Here is a 21265-nt window from a genome sequence, read left to right on the forward strand (position 1 = left end):
AAATCTCAAGTATAGAAAAGTATAATGGCAGTTTCAGTTGAAAAACAAGTGGTGAGGAGGGGGGCTATTTATATGACACCCCTGGATTACTTGAAATTCCTGTTCTGGACCTGACACATCTCCAGCTTACTATGAAACAAAAAGCAGGGCGCAGAATACAGGGTAAACAGCTTGGGTATAACAATATTTTTTCCTATAGACACAGTTGAGGATTCACATAGTATTTCTATCTCACCTTTTCCACGGTCTCCTCCATTTGAGTGTTGTGTGCCTTCTGCAGGTCAAGTCTCATGGTCTCCATCTCAGCTCTCAGTTTGCTCATGGCCTGCTGATGCTCCTGTGTGGACTTTTGCTTCTCCTCGTCCCTCAAGAGAGCCAGCTCCAGCAGCTGCTGTTTGCGCTGAGAGTTGACTTGAATGAGCTCTTCTTTCAGTCTGTACACCTGGGCTTCCAGGTCAGAGATAGTCTGCAAACAGAAAAATCAGAATTTATCAAAAGTTTTGACCTCACGTGCAGGAATACCAATCAATTACAGGCTGAAAGAGGACAGGGGTCTTTTCACTATGTGTATACATTTCCACAAATTTATCAAATTTTTTGCTTTGTAAAAAAACAAACCATTATTGGCACCCAAAGAGTAGCATCCCCTCCTGGAACCTTCTCTGTAGAGCTGAACACAATACTCTAGGTGAGATCTTACCGGGAATCTAGAAAGTTATATCACTACCTCTCTATGTCCTCCTGGGATCTGCTCTATAGAACTGAATACAATACTCTAGGTGATCTCTTACCAGGGATCTATAAAGTCCTATCACTACCTCTCTATGTCCTCCTGGGATCTGCTCTATAGAACTGAACACAATACTCTAGGTGAGATCTTACCAGGGATCTATAAGGTTCTATCACAACCTCTCTATATCTTCCTAGAATCTGCACTAAAGAACTGAACACAATAGTCTAGGTGAGATCTTAGCGGGAATCTATAAAGTTCTATCACTACCTCTCTATATCCTCCTGGAATCTGCTCTATAGAACTGAACACAATATTCTGGGTGAGATCTTACCAGGGATCTATAATTTTCTATCACTAACTCTCTATATCCTCCTAGAATCTGCTCTATAGAACTGAAAACAATACTCTGGGTGAGATCTTAGTGGGAATCTATAAAGTTCTATCACTACCTCTCTATGTCCTCCTAGAATCTGCTCTATAGAACTGAAAACAATACTCTAGGTGAGATCTTACCGGGAATCTATAAAGTTCTATCACTACCTCTCTATGTCCTCCTGGGATCTGCTCTATAGAACGGAATACAATACTCTAGGTGAGCTCTTACCAGGGATCTATAACGTCCTATCACTACCTCTCTATATCCTACTAGAATCTGCTCTATAGAACTGAACACAATACTCTAGGTGAGATCTTACCAGGGATCTATAAAGTGCTATCACTACCTCTCTAAGTACTCCAGGGATATGCTCTATAGAACTTAATACAATACTCTAGGTGAGATCTTAACAGGGATCTATAAAGTGCTATCACTACCTATCTATATCTTCCTAGAATCTGCTCTATAGAACTGAACACAATAGTCTAGGTGAGATCTTAGCGGGAATCTATAAAGTTCTATCACTACCTCTCTATATCTTCCTAGAATCTACTCTAAAGAACAGAACACAATACTCTGGGTGAGATCTTACCGGGAATCTATAAAGTTCTATCACTACCTCTCTATGTCCTCCTGGGATCTGCTCTATAGAACGGAATACAATACTCTAGGTGAGCTCTTACCAGGGATCTATAACGTCCTATCCCTACCTCTCTATGTCCTCCTGGAATCTGCTCTATAGAACTGAACACAATACTCTGGGTGAGATCTTACCGGGAATCTATAAAGTTCTATAACTACCTCTCTATATCCTCCTGGAATCTACTCTATAGAACTGAACACAATACACTGGGTGAGATCTTACCGGGAATCTATAAAGTTCTATCACTACCTCTCTATGTCCTCCTGGGATCTGCTCTATAGAACTGAACACAATACTCTAGGTGATCTCTTACCAGGGATCTATAAAGTACTATCACTACCTCTCTATATCCTCCTGGAGATCTGCTCTATAGAACGGAATACAATACTCTAGGTGAGCTCTTACCAGGGATCTATAACGTCCTATCACTACCTCTCTACATCCTACTAGAATCTGCTCTATAGAACTGCACACAATACTCTAGGTGAGATCTTACCGGGAATCTATAAAGTTCTATCACTACCTCTCTATATCCTCCTGAAATCTGCTCTATAGAACTGAACACAATACTCTGGGTGAGATCTTACCAGGGATCTATAATTTTCTATCACTAACTCTCTATATCCTCCTAGAATCTGCTCTATAGAACTGAAAACAATACTCTGGGTGAGATCTTAGTGGGAATCTATAACGTTCTATCACTACCTCTCTATGTCCTCCTAGAATCTGCTCTATAGAACTGAACACAATACTCTGGGTGAGATCTTACCAGGGATCTATACTTTTCTATCACTAACTCTCTATATCCTCCTGGAGATCTGCTCTATGGAACTGAATACAGCCCACTAGGTGAGATCTTACCAGGTGCTATCACTACCTCTATGTCCTCCTGAGGATCGACTCTATAGAACTGAACACAATACTCTAGGTGAAATCTTACTGGGGATCTATAAAGTGCTATCACTACCTCTCTATGTCCTCCTGGGATCTGCTCTATAGAATGGAATACAACCCACTTACCAGGGATCTATAAAGTGCTATTACGGCCTCTTTACACTGATAAGCCACAACATTAAAACCAAAAATTTAAAACTGACAGGTGAAGTGAAGAACATTGATTATATCATTACAATAGCACCTGTCAATTCGTGAAAATATATAAGGCAGTAAGTGAACAGGCAGGAAAAATGGACAAGCAAAAAGGTCTGAATTACTTTGACAAGGGCCAAATAGTGATGGTTAGACGACTGGGTCACAGCATCTCCAAAGCGGAAAGTAAAATGTCACAGGAGATACTGAGTGAAGACAGTTATGTGCTTTTAGGAGAATTTGATGTAATTTAATAAAAGTGGTAAGTGCATCCCTTACAGTCTAAACTCGTTTTAACAGTTTACTCCAAGTGTGTATGTGAAACTCCACCTTCAACAGCATTGGGGCATGATTAGCCAGCCTAGAACAAGCGTTACGAGCGGGCTAATGTCAGTTCTGCGCATATTTCTATACATTGGTATAGAAGTTGGTGGTCAGACAATTCTGCTGATAAGGAATGGCCAGCAGAATTGGCATTCGGCTTGTGCAGGACCTGGTAAGAGGGCAGATGTTTGCAAAACTGTTTGCCCCAAACCGGGTAACAGTGCCAAAGTACACTGTACGGGCGGTAATGGGTATGATGCATGTACCTGTTCCAAATTATTATGCAAATTCTATTTAAGTGTCACAAAGATTAAATATTTTGTTTTTCAGTTTAACTCATGGATGGCATTGTGTCTCAGAGCTCTTTTGATCACTGAAAACAATCTCTGACAAATGTGATAATTAGATTGCCAGGTGAGCCCAATTTAAGGAAAAACCACTAAAGAAGGGTGTTCCACATTATTAAGCAGGGCACCATTTTCATGCAATATGGGGAAGAAAAAGGATATCTCTGCTGCCGAAAAGAGTGAAATAGTTCAATGCCTTGGACGAGGTATGAAAACATTAGATATTTCACGAAAACGTAAGCGTGATCATCCCACTATTAAGAGATTTGTGGCGGATTCAGAGCACAGATGGGTTCGTGCAGATAAAGGCACATTGAGGAAGATTTCTACCAGAACCATGCATCGGATCAAACGAGCAGCTGCTAAAATACCATTACATAGCAGCAAACAGATATTTGAAGCTGCTGGTGCCTCTGGAGTCCCACGGACATCAAGGTGTAGAGTCCTCCAGAGTCTTGCAACTGTGCATTAACCTTCTATTCGGCCACCACTAACCAATGCTCACAAGCAGAAACGGCTGCATTGGGCAGAAAAATACATGAAGACTAATTTTCAAACAGTCCTGTTCACTGATGAGTGCCATGCAACCCTGGATTGTCCAGATGGATGGAGTAGTGGATGGTTGGTGGACGGCCACCCTGTTCCAACAAGGCTGCAATGTCAGCAAGGAGGTGGTGGAGTCATGTTTTGGGCCGGAATCATGGGAAGAGAGCTTGATCGGCCCCTTTAGGGTCCCCGAAGGTGTAAAGATGACCTCTGCAAAGTATGTGGAGTTTCTGACTGACCACTTTCTTCCCTGGTACAGAAGGAAGAACTATGATTTCCGTAATGAAATCATTTTCATGCATGACAATGCACCATATCATGCTGCAAATAAGACCTCTGCATCAATGGCTGCTATGGGGATAAAAGGAGAGAAAGTCATGGTGTGGCCTCCATCCTCCCCCTATGCTGCAAACACAACAAAAGACAATGTTTAGTTCTTTACAACCTATAAAGTGTTTTGAAACTTACTGTGCATAATAATTTGGAACAGTGCATTGTAAGTTTTTTATGTTTAAAAAAAAAAAATACTGTTATCATTAGGAGGTTTGTTCAATTACATTTGAATTGTACTCTTAATAGTTGATAACATGAGAATTATGCTGACTGTTATTTACATCAATTATTTAGGTAAATGAGAAATATATGTTTGTCCAGTTATTGTAGTGCTGCGGACAATATTGAATAGGTAAAATTCCCTCCTAAAAATAGTTGCCAATGGATTAACTGCAATAATAATTTGCATGTGAGACTCTGTTAATTACTCTCTACAGATACATGTTGCTATGTTGGCATGTGATAGACCCGATAATGGCTCCTTGACAGATACATCAGTTGGGAAAAAAAAAATCGCTCTCTTTTAGGTGTTTACATTTACAGATGTTGAACAATTATGAGACCACAAAAAAGGACTAATTACTCTATATGAGGATTATGTTTAATTCAACCAAATGCTTTCATATTTACTTTAATTGCAGCCATTTCAGCGCTTTTAATCTTACAATAAAACCTGACTCTTTCTAATCCGTAGCTTGAGGTGTTAAAAAGCAGGTTACATAGCCTCTAACATCACAGGTAAGAGAGAGCACAAACCCAGGCATTTTATTGATGTGCGGTTTATAATGGTCATGGGATTAGCCCCGTCTCTCTGAGGTCTTTGTTTTAACCTGACAGTTTAAGTCTTTGTCCTCCGCAGCCTCAAGACATTACTCAGTTATTCGAAATGTCAGAATGCGTGGAGCGGCCAATTCACACTCGGGGCACAAGCTAACTGAGCTGCTCACTTCAGCAACACAGAACGGTATATGATACAATCTGACAGCCCTGAGAGACAGGCAGGGGACAACTTGCTGAAACTGGTGGAGGTTTTAATATGCCGATCATGATACTTGATTAATGTTATATTTCTAAGCAACAAGACCAATAGAAGCCGTACATGGCTCTGCCCTCCATGTATTTGCAAAATCTTCTTTATCGAAAAAAATATGGAACGATTTCCAAACAACCAGTATTGTTTTGGTGACTCTCGGATTTGTATTGCATTGATATTCCAGTTGTCAGCAATATTGCTGTAAAATTCAAAGAGTAAAAGAAAGATCTCACAGGCGGTTTCTCAATTTAAGGCTGGCAAAGGCCGGCAAAGTTGGCGTTTAAAGAAAGATGGGGATGTAGTTTTTGCCACCTCCACTGTACACTATGCAAGCAAACGAACACAATATAAAACGTAAGACTTGAAAATATACCTTTCAGATGATTCAGAGGGCTACAAGACAAGTTAAAAGAATAGATTGTGCAGTATATCTGTAGAGGTTCATTCTAAACGTATAACAAAACACATTTTCTTGAGTACACAAACCCCGGCTCAAGTTAATACATCATGGGTCTACGGATCCCAAAAAGTCTGGAACAGGTTTAAAAAAGGATTAGAACATTTATTCAAAAGAAAATAAAAGCTCTCGTATATAAGCAAGAAAAAGGATTCTCCAACCACCAAGCAATTTAGGTAAAACAGAGGCAACACACCAATGCAGCACAACGAATTTGGTCCTATGTGTTTTGAACGCTCACTGTCCTTATGCACATATATATATAACTGATAAATTATCGAATTTTCGAAAGCAAATTAAATGCTTTTAATGGCAAGCATTTGATTTAATAGAATGATCCAGCACAGAGTAAGACAATCTGTAGGGTCACTGCAGAAAAGGAAAGTATTTGTTTATTGAAAGATAATTTTAGTAGGAAGGATACTCTCGTATTCAAGTATGTCCTTGGGAAACATACTGTGACAGAATGAACAGAGCTGTCAGTTTAGGAGACGCATCCACCTTGACTGCAAAACAGGGCCATCCTGGCCGAGGTGAGTGAAGAGCAAAGGTAATTACAAAGAATTAGTTATGCAAGGAATAGCTCTCTCTATAGAAAATTGTCCGTGGCAAGTAATTATTACACATTTTGATAGCAAGCTATCAGCAGATAGCAAAGGCAAAATCTATAACCCAAATGTTTAACCCACTAGGAACTGAGCCCTGGCCACTAGATACAACATTGATCACAATAAACATTGGTAACAATAAACAAAAGCATGGACTATAATTTATACCATTTTGCCAGTGAACGAAAGAGAGAAATAAGAATATAACCGCTGGAAACATGAAGCAAACCCATATTGCAAAATCAAACACATAGCCATTCGATTTGGAATTTAGAAGTCAGCTCGGTTTTATGAGCCGTTGGGATTCACAACATCAGTATTAAAAATGCAGCAAAGGTAGAATTCTAGGAGTAAAGGCTTCTGGGGTTTTGACATCCCTGTAACTAGGAGATACACCTGCATTAAACATCTACAGTTAAACAATAAAATGGTAAACATCCCACTAGGTAACCTAATAATGGATACAACTAAAGCTCCTATTATCCTATCCCTGCACAAGTGAAAGAGCTCACTGTATATTATTCTATGAACATAAAAAGATGCCGCATGAGAAAATAACTGGATTAGAGGACAAGCCATTTAGCATTGCCTTTGGGTATGGAAGGGTTTAAGGTATATTTACTTAAACGGCAATTGTGTAGGCTTGACAACACACACGCATGCACACAGCACAATCCTGGATGTGATGGCACACACTTGGCAACAGTTTACATAATCATTAATTTTATGCCCTGGTGCTCTAACAATGGCAAAAATATAACAGAGAATGAAAAAAAACAGGTTTTCAGTTTGTAATGTAAAAAATGTACTCCATGGTATACAAGAATGTTGACGTTTCAGATGCTGTCCTTTCAACAGGACCGGGGGAAGTTCGACACGTCGACTTGCTTGTATACTTTCACTAAAGAGTACATTTCTCACATTGCAAATAGAAGACCCGTGTGTGCTCATTTTCTCTATTTTTCTGTTCTATACGTATACATACACACATGCACTGTACATTTAGAAAATGAGAGAGACAGTTCTCGGCGATCGTGTGTGTGGATGTACGTGAAGTGCTTTGTACTGGGTGCTTGATAATACAGGCAATGTCTGAGCTGGGATTAGTCTCTTCATCAGAAAACCTCGTCTGGGTTCAGCTCTGGTCCATCAAACCTTTTTTTTCGCTTTTAACTTGTGTCTTTGATTTTTGCATCAATTTATTCAAACCACAGCTGGGTGGCTAAAAAGGAAAAGGACAGCATCATTTAAACCAAACATTTTTCCAACTTGAAAGAAAGGCTATAATTAAAAAAATGGGCATAAAAGAATGGGAATGGGCTAATAATTTTTAATGGTAGTTCAAAGGGCGACAGATGTCAGTGACTTTGAAGAAGTCAGGAGGCGGAGAGAAGCCATGTCATTAAATAGTTTACTTGAGAGGTGAAGCAGTTTTTAATGACTGCAGACTTTCCTCTGGCTTTAATTTGAATGCGCATGCGCATAACATGGACAGCGCAGAATGCGATGTGATGTAAATCTTGCGCTACGTTCTCACAGGGTAGAAACAGTTTGAAGCAATCCTGGAAAAACCCTGTTTGATCTCCTCACTGTCTGGATTGGGGGCAAGAGTACTACAGCCAAACCAAGAACTACTGACAATGTACCAACAGCAGCTAAAACACATCATTACTCTATTGTATGGATTCCAACTAAGTCGAACAGCCAGTGTGTAGAGTTGACCCAACTGAGTACAAATAGGTGTTGTAGTGGTCCTGCCTGACTACAAAAAGTCACAACGATTGATGTCTTGTGTGGCCTACAACTAATCACAATATGTGTCTTCTGTGGCATCAATAGCAACAATGGTTTTAGGTTTTGTTCAACCTAAAACTAATGATAATGATGAGTGTGTTGCTCAATTAATAGTGAGCTGCTATTATGGGTGTCTTGCTTTGTACAGTACTAGTCACAATGGTGGGTGTCTTCCTCATCCTATTACAAGTTGCAATCATGAGTGTGTGGTATTGCCAAGGACTAGTCACAATAATGGTTGTGCTGTCTGGCATATGACAAGTTACAGAGGTAGTTGCCTTCTTCAGGCATGTTGTGACTATAGCAGAGTTGGACTATTTTTCCAGCTATTTTGCCCTGTTTTTTCTTTCAGATCTAATCTGGGAGAATTCGGGATTAGTGAATAACCCTGCCTAAACAAACTTTCTAATTTTACATTTTGTGTTCGGACAAGTAGATTGGGTTACCACTCTATACCCCCAGACATGGGATTTTTTTATTTTCATTTCCACACCACTGAAGTCGCAATGATGGTTGTCTTGCTTGGCCTGCAACTAGCCACGACAGAGTGTGTGTGTCTAGTACGGCCGACATCTAGTGATGGTGGTCATGAGGAGCCTACTTCACAGGGATAGCTGTGATATTTGTAACACATTAATTTCAGAACCATAGAACCCTAACATTCTCCTTTTATGCACTAAATAATGTATTTCCAGGACCTTGTAAAAAACTGAAATGTACATGCGATCTTCATCTGGAAGAAGTATATACATATCTGTATAGGTGAAAGTCAAACACAAAGTGCTGTGCCATGAGTATAAACATGTGGAATTCTTTATGTCATGATAGATTCCGAACAATCCGAGTATAGCAGTCAGCACAACAAAATGTAGAATGCTTGTTTGTTTATTTGTAAAAGCCATTTTCTCTGACGAGAAGCACTTGAGCATATTTTGCTCTGAATGCTGTAAACATCTAAAGCTAAGATGTTCTTAATGAGCACAGACCCATATTTTACAGCAGAAGGGGGGTGGGGGGGGGGGGGGGGGGCATCACGTTGTATGCCAAGCTTATGATAAAAACTCACATGGCACAGCTTCCTAGTTTGCTAATATTGTTCCCACACTGCACAGCAGCTGACAGCGCTCTGCAAATAGTATGAGAGCTGTCAGCCGCAGCATGGAGTCAGCAGTCCCATTTGGGTGACATTTTCTGCCTTGCTTAAAATAAAAAGAGTGTACTAATCCTCTGCACGGATTCTGGCCGTGCTTACAATACACTTCATGGAGGGCTGGCAGCAGCAAAGGGTTAAACCTTTCATCTTTGCGTAGAAAGTGTTCACTTTGAATTCCAGTAAGCCAGGCTCTCAGAGGCGCTGCTTTTGATGTACAGCTCCCGTCCCATGGCCTTGAGGGACATGTTGGCTTAGTGGTATTTTGCCGTGTAGGAGCTTCTGGTGAGAACACACCTGCTGAAATCTTGCCGTGCAAATACGGACCTTGTTGCCTAAGGTTAGATGAGCATTATCGACCTGAGACTGAAACTTTCTGAAATTCATAGGTTCTCATGGAAGAGAATTATGGCTATTAACCAAGTGTACAAACAAAGGGAATAACAGTGGCTCAATCTTGTTAGTTTGGATGTAAAGAACAGACTCATCCATTTATCCACCCATCTAATCTAGATTAGGTGCAACACTTGACCAACATTTTCATCTTGCCACCCTGGGTTGCCATTTTAACGTTTACCCCCCTCAAACACCTGCAGTAAAAGTGGACTGATAATTGCCAGCACAAAGCGTGTCTCTTTATTCCAAAGTACAGTAGCAATACAGAGCGTCCATCACACGTCACATCTAACGGGATTCATCCAGTAGACAGAACTCATTTGTGGAAGGTTGCTGGTCTGACAGTTCTATAGAATATTTGCATATTGTTTTGTCATTGGCTAGAATGCTACTGGCCACCTGGCAGTTACATTGTGCATTTGTATATTGCATTATTTGCTGGCAATGCTTTGTTTACAGTTGCCATGGAGATGTTTGTTTACTACAAGTCATGTATACAGAATTCATATAAAGTATATTGAGAGGTGATACAGCACGGACTTGCCATCTGGTGGTATAATATCTGATAGAAGAATAAGGCAATTCAGCCGTCTCTTAAATTGCCATACACCAAGCATGTCAAACTCGCTGGCCGAATGCGGCCCACAATGGACATCTTTGTGGCCCGGCGAGCCGCGAGTGCATGCATAGTGTTAAAGCAGAGTAGGCACATTGCAGGTCGGAGAGGAGAGGTTTCTGGCGGCAGCGAGATCTACTTCCTGCTCCTCACTGCTACCTCGCGCGCGCCGTCTGTGTTGATGCCGGGTGCCGGAATATGACTTCATATTCTGGCATCCGGCGTCACTAAACTGCGCACGAGGGAGCAGGAAGGAGATCTCCAGATAGAAGACGGCCCACACCAGCTCCCAAAGGTAAGGAGCAATAAATAAAATGAGGAGTGCAAGAATGTGCAAATGTGTGTGTGTCTGTCAGTGAGTGAGTGTGTGTGTGTGTGTGTGTGTGCGCCTGTTTGTGTCTGTCAGTGAGTGTGTGTGCATGTCTGTGTATGCCAGTGAGGGTCTGTGTGTCTGTCTGTGTCTGTCAGTGAGTGTGAGTGTGTGTGTGTGTGTTGGTCAGTGTTGTACTGGCTGCGACTGGACAGTGGAGTACTTGGAGGTGCATGGAGGCACGTAATACCACGTCACATTCCGACATGACATAGACGTGCTTCACCTTCACAGGGTTTCAAGAATTTGCGGGAGGACCTGATTTGGCACAGGGTGCGGATGGCGCCATTTGGGGTATACAAGAGGCCGGACACCTGAGTTGCATACTGGCAGCGGCAATTTGAGTGGAGTCTGCTTGTTGACTAGAGGGGGGTACTAGGATTTAGTATATGGCGGAGGGGGGACTGGGATTTAGCAGAGGAGGGGGGGGGGGGGGGACTGGGATTTAGTAGAGGGGGTGCTGAGGTTTATTTTATGCTGTACTTTTCAAAATAAACGTAAGTTTCTATGAAAATTTAAGGGTTTTATTTTTGTGCGGCCCACATAAACTTAAACCTTGTTTATGTGGCCCATGCTAGAGTTTGACAAGCTTGCCGTACACAATACTAAACACATTTTCTTTAAGATACATGCACCTTAATTTTTTCCCAGGCTGAATCATAGGAGAAAGGGTTTGCTGATCTCAATCCCAGAATTAATGGGGTATCCAGACATAAGTTGAAGACAGACTGATGCTTACACTAAATATTCACCATGATTTAAACATTTAAATACAGTAGAGAGTAAATAGTCCGGATATTTGAAAATATCTTTATATAATTTAAATATTTTGTGTCAATTTAAAGTGGGCAATAATCACAAAATCATGAATATAACGTGATTTACCTGTGCCTTCCAAAATGTCATAAAAATGAAAGTTGTCATGTAGCGCCTGACAGGTTATTTTGTTAGTTCCTGATTTATGCCCCCTCCTCCACCTTCACCCCTGTAACTTGGAAGATCTTTGAAGTAAGTATGAGAAAATTAAATGTAACCTACAGATGCCTGTGCATTACAGCAGCTTGTGTTTATATATGAGATAAACTTGGCTTCAAGCTCATTGTATCAAAATCATCTTATCTGCCTGATTGTTCTAATGTGCACGCATTATGTACAATATTAACAGACCCAACTATCGGATATTCTGCATGGCAACAGGTGTATTAATACAGAGCCATTTATAGAAATCTACAGGTTTATTTCACTACAGTGAGAATTTAAAGTGCATTTAAAATTTAGGCTCATAGTAGCCGAATGGCAAGCATAGCTGTGTTAGGGAATTTTCATAGTTCGGTTATTTTAATCTTACATTTTCAATTCTACTTGAATTCTCAGTTAAGTGAATAACCCAGGCTAGTCTATACTGGCAGTCTAACTAATAAGAACTAACTGTCCTATTTAACCTTAACAATGCTAAAATATTAGACTGATTTTACATTGTCTGTTGTCCAGGATGGCCTCATGCACATCCCAAGATCTTACTTGAAGTAGCTCTGACACCAACAATCTGCTTCAATATAGCTCCCTCAAACTGATTCTAATTTTTTTTCCCCTGAGCACTCTAGTTTTTTTTTACAATACATAATGAAATGTAGGGAATCATTCTCATTATGTTTAGCATCCAAGGTGACAAAACGTGGCAATGGGCTTCTGTTTTAGTTGCCAACCAAATTTACTCACAATCCATCGATAAAATAATCAATTATCTCACAGAAGAGCAAACAGCAGACATCACAGGCAGAGGAGAACAAAATGGCTGTGCCCGGAAATTGAGATCGAGCACAAGGAAGAAAAGATAATAAATATAAATAAAGCAAAGTGTCATGGGGGATGTATCATTATGATAGAGAAAAAGTAAAGAAAAACCACAAGATAAAAAATAAATTAAAAAAAACATTACAGAGTCTCTGTGGCGGAACCTACAGTCGTATTGGTTTGTGTGTTTTATATTTTTCCACTTAAGAGTTATAGTGCACGAAAACTCTACATTCAGCTCCTGAACGAGGACCACCCTGGTACCCCATTAGAATGTTCAACCTATAAACTTAAGTGCGAAACCGCAAGGGAAGTAATTAATGAACGCTTACCCTGGGTGGCTACCATTTCGTTTAACCGAATGCATGTGGTCAACAAAGGAGTGGCAGCCATTTTGTCTCCAGAGCGTGGGCAGTGGCACTTGGTCGTCGAGTGCCTAAAACTCTTTTAGGCTAGGCACTCGCATGAACCCCGGTAAAGATTAGACTGTAAAGATTAGACCTCTACCCGTTCTACTTCCCAACCAACTATGCGAACGACGTTCGGGAGATGGGTACTACCGAAAAGGGGGAGCATTCGTATCCTGAAATTAAGAAAATCCCTTGCATGTTGTTCGCACAGGAACCCCCAAACAGAGACCAGCCGGGACACCTATTTCCCACGGTGGCATTCCAGTTTCACCAAACTGATCTTAGTGATATGTGGATATGTTATGCACTCAGATCAGGGCAATCCGGGGATATAACTTTTGTAGGGTACCTAGTTATGTTGGGGGTACTTTTGGGGTACTGTATATTTTGTATAGATCTTTTGTGAGATAATTGAATTATAGGTTTTTCCTCATGCAATTATCTCTAAGGCACAAAGGATCTGGGGAATGAAAACCCTGTGTTATTGTGTTGAAGACCCCATGTAGGGCTCTGTGCATAAAAGTCGTGTGTGGCCTGAAATAAATCAGTTGACTCCCAGAACTATGTTTCGTCTGGTTACTGGGGGAATGGATGTCTGCTTGTTTTAATGGTTCCAGATAAACCATTGAAAGAAGGAAATAGTGGAGGTAACCAGTCGGGTTACTCGTGGTTCGCTACAGTCTCTTTCCTGGCTACATAGATAAATGAAATGTTAATCCACTGCATAATGGGCAAGAACCATTATAGCTCAATTTTGGTTTTCCCTGCCCCTTCGAAGACTGAACCTGTCCGGTCAAATAAATCTGAGGGAATTAGATAATGCGTGTAAAAAAAAATGTGAGCTCCAAACTCATAACCTCACGGTGCCGAATGCTTCAGCCATCATGTACGAGTGGGAGTTTAACAGTGCAAGACCCAGTTTGGCCTTTTTCTTCAATAGTTGGATATCTAAGGCTGGTGAATAATAAGGTCAATTCGAATGGAACCATACAGGATGTTTAGATTTCCGCAACAAGTGACACATTAATTGCGAAAACCACTAAAATTGCACCAGACAGAAATAAACATGCTCCATTTTAAGGAAGCTTTCATTACAGTATATAATGCTGGCTGAGAGATCTTACGTGCCCCATTAAATCATGATGCCATTATTTTGCCACGACAAACATTAGAGGAGCAAAGACTATGTATCAAACAAGCATCCGATTAGAAAAAATTACACGACACTATGCCATAACAATAAGCGTCAATTTGACAGTGCTTTAAACCTTAAAGTGATTTAAACATGAGAACCAATAGAGACGTATGTACAGCATCCCATTGGCTCCATCCCTTGCATAAGACTTGCTGTCATGGAACACTCTTTAAATATCTAACATACCAGTTGCACTGCTGTTTGGTTTGTGATTGAGTTAAAGCTCTCAAAAACAAACAAATCCCATTTAGTTACTGGGAGGTTCTTTTTTTCAGCAGACAGATAATTGAAAGTCAAACAGATAGGTCAAAGACCTAATACTTCACACAAATAACAGTCTATAATCTACACTTGACCTACCTGTCCCAGAGTAGAGAGTTTTCCTACCGACTTACCGTATGCAGGCCCAAGTCATTATGTCTACATGTAAGAGAAGTAAAGCAGGACAGCAGGTACCATCCATAAATATGTCAATGAAAAGATCTCAAAGTAAGGAAAAATACAGTTTTAGGTCAATGTTTCACCATTGCAGATCGGGACTATAATACTCAGATACTCACAGACATACCCTGACAAAATTATATGTACAGAGACAAAATGTTGCTTTTTATATAATGTCAACTTATTATGCAGTGATTTATATTATTATAAAGAGGGAATTTAACAACATGCTTACAATATAGAGTTTACACAGGGGAACTAAAAATGTTGACCTATTTACAACCTAATAATTCAATGCCAAGCTGCTGGACCTGCTCATTTTGCTGGAATTTGCTGGCGCTCTATAAATAATTTTACCACATCATTTGTCTAAAGCCAACAAATAAAAGTTAGAGCTTTCAGGATCTACTCATACTAGCATGGAATATTCTTTCTTAAATAACTGCCTTGACGCTGCATCTATTTTAGAGGCTTATTGCGAGTTGTTCAGATGGTTGCAATTGCCTCCACTGAAACAGGACTAATATTAGGCACCGAGCAAGAGCAAGGAATAGTGTTGTAGGATCACAAAATCCTACGTTGAAATCGTTCAGAAAATAAAAAAAGAAATCCTTAAAACTACAAACAAAATAGAAAGTCAATGCTTCTGTATGCATGTGTTAATTATTTATCATGTATAGATTTGATCATTTCCCAAGGTATTTTATTGTTACCAAGCATGAGAAGACAGAAAATGCCACTGGAATGGCTTCGCAATAAAAGTCCGGAGCTGGCACAGAAGGTTAATTTAGTATTAAGGAGATATTTTATAGAGATTTCACACCTGGCATTTTCACATCAAAGCATGTTGTATCTCGAGGCTACAATCCGACTGTTCGCATGGTTTGATTACTAATGAATCCCAGCCTGGACGTAAAGCAAGACCTGAATCAGGGTCCGGGGGGCTGGAAGGGGAAGATGTTTCGCTCTTTTGGGATTAAAAAGGCAACCACTATACACAGCTCATTTAATGGGGGGCTCTCAGTAAGTCTTTATGATGATGTTTAGGATTAAAATGCACAAACATGAGATTGTTACAAAAAAGAAAAAAAACTAAACAAAATGAAAATATTTCCCCCCCAAAAAATGCTATGAAAACAACCATTAAAAAAAACCTGCTGCAAGAATGCAGATTTAATCTCAGTGACAGTTCACATGACAAGCAGGGAGACAGCGGATCTTTGAAAAAGACAAGTTTGATCTTAAAAGTTAAAGGCAAATTCTGTGATGTAGCAGTTTCCATGGTAACCACATATCCAGGCAGCAAGGTGACAAGTCTTTATAATTCATTTTTTTTTTTTTTTTAAACTTACACATGAGAAAAGGCCTGTTTTGTTTGGTAAATAGATTTATGCAGATCTTTATCTATGCATTACTAAAATAAGCACCAGATGGGAGCAGAGATTGGTGGCCCCAAGAGCTGACAATCTACATACAATGGAAGAAACTTGTTTCCTTTGTAAGAGCCGTTACTTTTCACGATTGGCCAAACTTGATGAAGGAATTTCAGATAAGACGCATGCATTTGCTTTCTCAAGATAATCATATTTTTATCTGTGTACGAGAGGAACACAATGAAAAGATAAAAGCCTCCTTCTCTAAAGAAAAATGCTCTCCCCCTCCCAGCCTCTACCAATACCAGAATAAAAAAACCATATTATGGTATCATTCAATAGACTCCCACCCTAAAATTCAGGAGTTCTCTTTTAATCATGTTTGAATTAATTATTTGTTGAAGGCTGGACGGCTCCCTAAATATCTGCAGTTGTATTTTAAAAATTGGACATCTGCTTGGTGGTCTGCCCCAGGAGCCTGGGACACAGACAATGAGCATTCCTACATTATACATACTGAAATGTCTGTTGCACAGCGGCGTATTTTGCAAACGTCCCTAGCTTCCCTTTGGAGTATACAAGCACACCCCACATTAAACAATCCTCTGTATTCTTAGGGAACATGTTCGGTCTTACAAATTGCATTTCAATAGTTTAAGTTAATGTATGTTTCAAGCACCTAAACAGGATTCTTTGAAGTTAAAATACAATATGTGTATGGTTGTGAATGTACACACAATATGGGATGATGGGCAACTATAGGAGGCAACATGGCAACTACTGGCTAGAAAAGACTTAACAGGGAATATAGAGTATCTGGCTGGATCCTTTCTCCTGCTGATGAGTTAGTGCTGATTGAATGAATAATGGCAAAGGTATGCTGTGTGTAACGGATCACCTGCACCCCGACTGGGTACCTCAGTTGAAGGATGCTCCTAACGCTTCTTGAGGACTCCAAGCACTCTAGACGACACCACAACCACCGCAGGCCGAACATCTCTTCCTTCAGAGCGAAGCAGGAACAAGCTCTTAAAAGAGCATAGGAGTGATTTTGGCAAGGGAATACGCAGAGCAAGGCAATCCCTTGTAAAAGATTCCCCCAATAAGAGACGTCACTCCAAATTGAGGGTGAAGTATAACTAAAGCTTTAATCAAACACTCTACTTTTATGCCCATTTTACAAACATAGTACCGCACACAGGGTTTTGAAGAACAACCAATCCAATACGTACAATATAGTAAAACACTCCCATTCATTCCTACAAAATCCTCCCCTCTGCCTGTGATATAATTACTGAACACAATGGGCTAACGTAATTATCACAGGCAGGAAAAATATACTTTTTATACATGTACTGTAACTTTAAAACTATACATTCCATTCACATAAAAGTTACATATTATTAATCAGCACACTCAAAATACATACGTACCCAAAAATCATACAAATCCCTTCAGTAGTTCAAAAGTTAGGTGGAAGTCCCTTATGACCGACCGCAAGCACATTTTTTTCTGCCCAAAACAGTTCCATAGATTTGGTCTGTGCGGTTGGTCAATTTCCGGCAGAAAAAATGACTGTGAAATGAAAGTCCCATTCGAATGCACAAATGGGCACCATTCGTGCAATTGGCTCAGTATAGCAGTACATTCAAACTGCCGAATGGGAGTTAGTCTCTCTGGCTGAAAACTGAGTGGAGGAGAAGGTAAGGGTCAACGGTGTTCGTTGAAATGTGCAGCCGATTTCAGTTCCATGAATTTGGCTGCACACACCGCTGACCGCGTGCGAATGAACAAAGATCGTTTGTGCGAACGGCGGCCACCCAGCGGTCGGTAATTTACCTACAGCAGGCTCCCAGCCTGGGAGGTAAATTGCCTGCACGCTTCCACTTCTGGGTGGTCCGCCTGTACAGCCCTTGGTTCAGTAAGCTCCATTTACTGAACCAAGTGGGGGAAAGCCAAAGACAAAGGATTTTAAAGGCCTGTCACACAAAGTCTCAATATGTCCCAGACGATACTTAAAGGGCCAGCATGGTCCAATATAAGTCCATAAGCCCAAATGCTGTTCTTAAAGGGCCATATCTCCCAGGGGCCATAATCCCAAGGCATGAGGCTGGCCATCAGTCCCCTCCAAAAACCAGTGGCAAGGCCACTTTCGCCACACTGTGCTTGTCTGGATCATTTCTATGGATATTCTACCTGTACAGCTCCTGTTATGCACTGTACCTGGATGGTCCTTTTCTATGTTCTTTTTATGGCTCCTGCTAGTCAGTTATTGCAGAGTACACTAGACTGCACAGGATACAGTATATCTGGCTCAGTCCATGGATAGATCTACTTTGTGTCCATTAGTCTGCAAACCCTGCATTTGTGGTTGCAAAGACCAGTATGAAAGTAAATGAACATCTAATTAGCAGGATGAATAGTCCAGATTGCACCACAAGCCTTGTATACAGTTGGAATTCATCTCTACAGCTCTAGCTGGTGAAGGTTATAGCTGGTTAGACCACAACATCTGACCGGCTCGATCCATTCTGTGCTCATTCTATCAGGTAAATATAACTGAACTATACTGGGCTACCCCAAGCACCCATAACACCTGGCTGGATCCATTCTATGCTCATTCCATCAGGCACATATCACTGAATTATACCGGGCTACCCCAAGCACCCATAACACCTGGCTGGATACATTCTGTGCTCATTTCATTAGGCGGATATCACTGAACTTTACTGGGCCACCCCAAGCACCCATAACACCTGGCTGGATCCATTCTATCAGGCACATATCACTGAACTATACTGAGCTACCCCAAGCACCCATAAGACCTGGCTGGCTGGATCCATTCTATCAGGTATATATCACTGAACTATACTGGGCTACCCCAAGCACCCATAGAATGATCCATTCTGTGCTCATTCTATCAGGCACATATCAGTAAACTATACTGGGCTACCCCAAGCACCCATAACACCTGGCTGGATCCATTCTGTGCTCAATATATCAGGTACATATCACTGAACTATACTGGGCTACCCTAGGCACCCATAACACCTGGCTGGCTCCATTCTGTGCTCATTCTATCAGGCACACATCACTGAACTATACTGGGCTACCCCAAGCACCCATAGAATGATCCATTCTGTGCTCATTCTATCAGAAACATATCAGTAAACTATACTCGGCTACCACAAGCACCCATACCACCTGGCTGGATCCATTCTATGCTCATTCTATCAGGTACATATCACTGAACTATACCGGGCTACCCCAAGCACCCATAACACCTGGCTGGATCCATTCTATGCTCATTCTATCAGGTCCATATCACTGAACTATACTAGGCTACCCCAAGCACCCATAACACCTGGCTGGATCCATTCTATCAGGTATATAACACTGAACTATACTGGGCTACCCCAAGCACCCATAACACCTGTCTGGATCCATTCTATGCTCATTCTATCATGCAGGTGGTATCACTGAACCATACTGGTCTACCCCAAGCACCCATAACACCAGGCTGGATCCATTTTATGCTCATTCTATTAGGCGGATATCACTGAACTATACCGGGCAACCCCAAGCACCCATAACACCTGGCTGGTTCCATTCTGTTAGGTGGATATCACTGAACTATACCGGGATACCCCAAGCAACCATAACACCTGGCTGGATCCATTCTGTGCTCATTGTATCAGGCGGGTATCACTGAACTATACTGGGCTACCCCAAGCACCCATAACACCTGCCTGGATCCATTTTATGCTCATTCTATCAGGTATACAACACTGAACTATACCAGGCTACCCCAAGCACCCATAACACCTGGCTGGGTCCATTCTATGCTTACTCCATCAGGCACATATCACTGAACTATATTGGGCTACCCCAAGCACCCATAACACCTGGCTGGATCCATTCTATCAGGTATATAACACTGAACCATACTGGGCTACCCCAAGCACCCATAACACCTGGCTGGATCCATTTTATGCTCATTCTATTAGGCGGATATCACTGAACTATACCGGGCAACCCCAAGCACCCATAACACCTGGCTGGTTCCATTCTGTTAGGTGGATATCACTGAACTATACCGGGATACCCCAAGCAACCATAACACCTGTCTGGATCCATTCTGTGCTCATTCTATCATGCAGGTGGTATCACTGAACCATACTGGGCTACCCCAAGCACCCATAACACCTGCCTGGATCCATTTTATGCTCATTCTATCAGGTATACAACACTGAACTATACCAGGCTACCCCAAGCACCCATAACACCTGGCTGGATCCATGATGTGCTAATTCTATTTGGGGGGTATCGCTGAACTATACTGGGATACCCTAAGCACCCATAACACCTGGATGGATACATTCTGTGCTCATTCTATCTGGGGGGTATCACTGAACTATCTTGGGAGACCCCAAGCACCAATAAGACCTGGCTGGATCCATTCTGTGCTCATTGTATCTGGCGGGTATCACTGAACTATACTGGGCTACCCCAAGCACCCATAACACCTGGCTGGATCCCTTCTGTGCTCATTCTATAAGGTGGATCTCACTGAACTTTACCGGGCCACCCCAAGCACCCATAACACCTTTCTGGATCCATTCTGTGCTCATTCTATTTGGCGGATATCACTGAACTATACTGGGCTAACCCAGGCACCTGTAGAATCTGGCTGGATCCATGCTGTGCTCATTCGTTCTGTATACTGGCTGGATCCACCCTGTGCTCATTCTTTCTGTATACCGGCCAGATCCATTCTGTGCCAATTAATTATTATTTTTTTGTGTACTGGCTGGATCCATTCTGTGCTAATTCATTCTTTCAGTATACCTGCTGGATCCATGCTGTGCTAATTCATTCTTTCAGTATACCTGCTGGATCCACTCTGTGCTAATTCATTCTTTCTGAATACCAGCTGGATCCATTCTGCGCTCATTCAGTCTTTCTCTATACCGGCTGGATCCATTCTGTGCTCATTCATTCTTGCTCATACATTCTTTCTGTATACCGGCTGGATCCATGCTGTGCTCATTCATTCTTTCTCTATACTGGCTGGATCCATTCTGTGCTCATTCTTTCTGTATACTGTCTGGATCCATTCTGTGCTCATTCTTTCTGTATACCGGCTGGTTCCATGCTGTGCTCATTCATTCTTTCTGTATACCGGCTGGATTCATTCTGTGCTCATTCTTTCTGTATACCCGCTGGATCCATTCTAT

At 41.3% G+C, this 21265-nt stretch overlaps 1 protein-coding gene across 1 annotated transcript in view; it reads right to left on the reverse strand.

Moving 5' to 3' along the window:
- The window catches only part of CEP112 (centrosomal protein 112), a 243236-nt gene that overhangs the window by 67067 nt on the left and 154904 nt on the right, over nucleotides 1-21265 (reverse strand). Inside the window, exon 22 of the mRNA XM_063456123.1 lies at nucleotides 236-466. Within this exon, the coding sequence (XP_063312193.1) occupies nucleotides 236-466 (231 nt within the window). The remainder of the gene's footprint in view (nucleotides 1-235; nucleotides 467-21265) is intronic.

This window comes from Pelobates fuscus, chromosome 5 (genome assembly GCF_036172605.1).
Source record: "Pelobates fuscus isolate aPelFus1 chromosome 5, aPelFus1.pri, whole genome shotgun sequence".
Classification (NCBI taxonomy): Eukaryota; Metazoa; Chordata; class Amphibia; order Anura; family Pelobatidae; genus Pelobates; species Pelobates fuscus.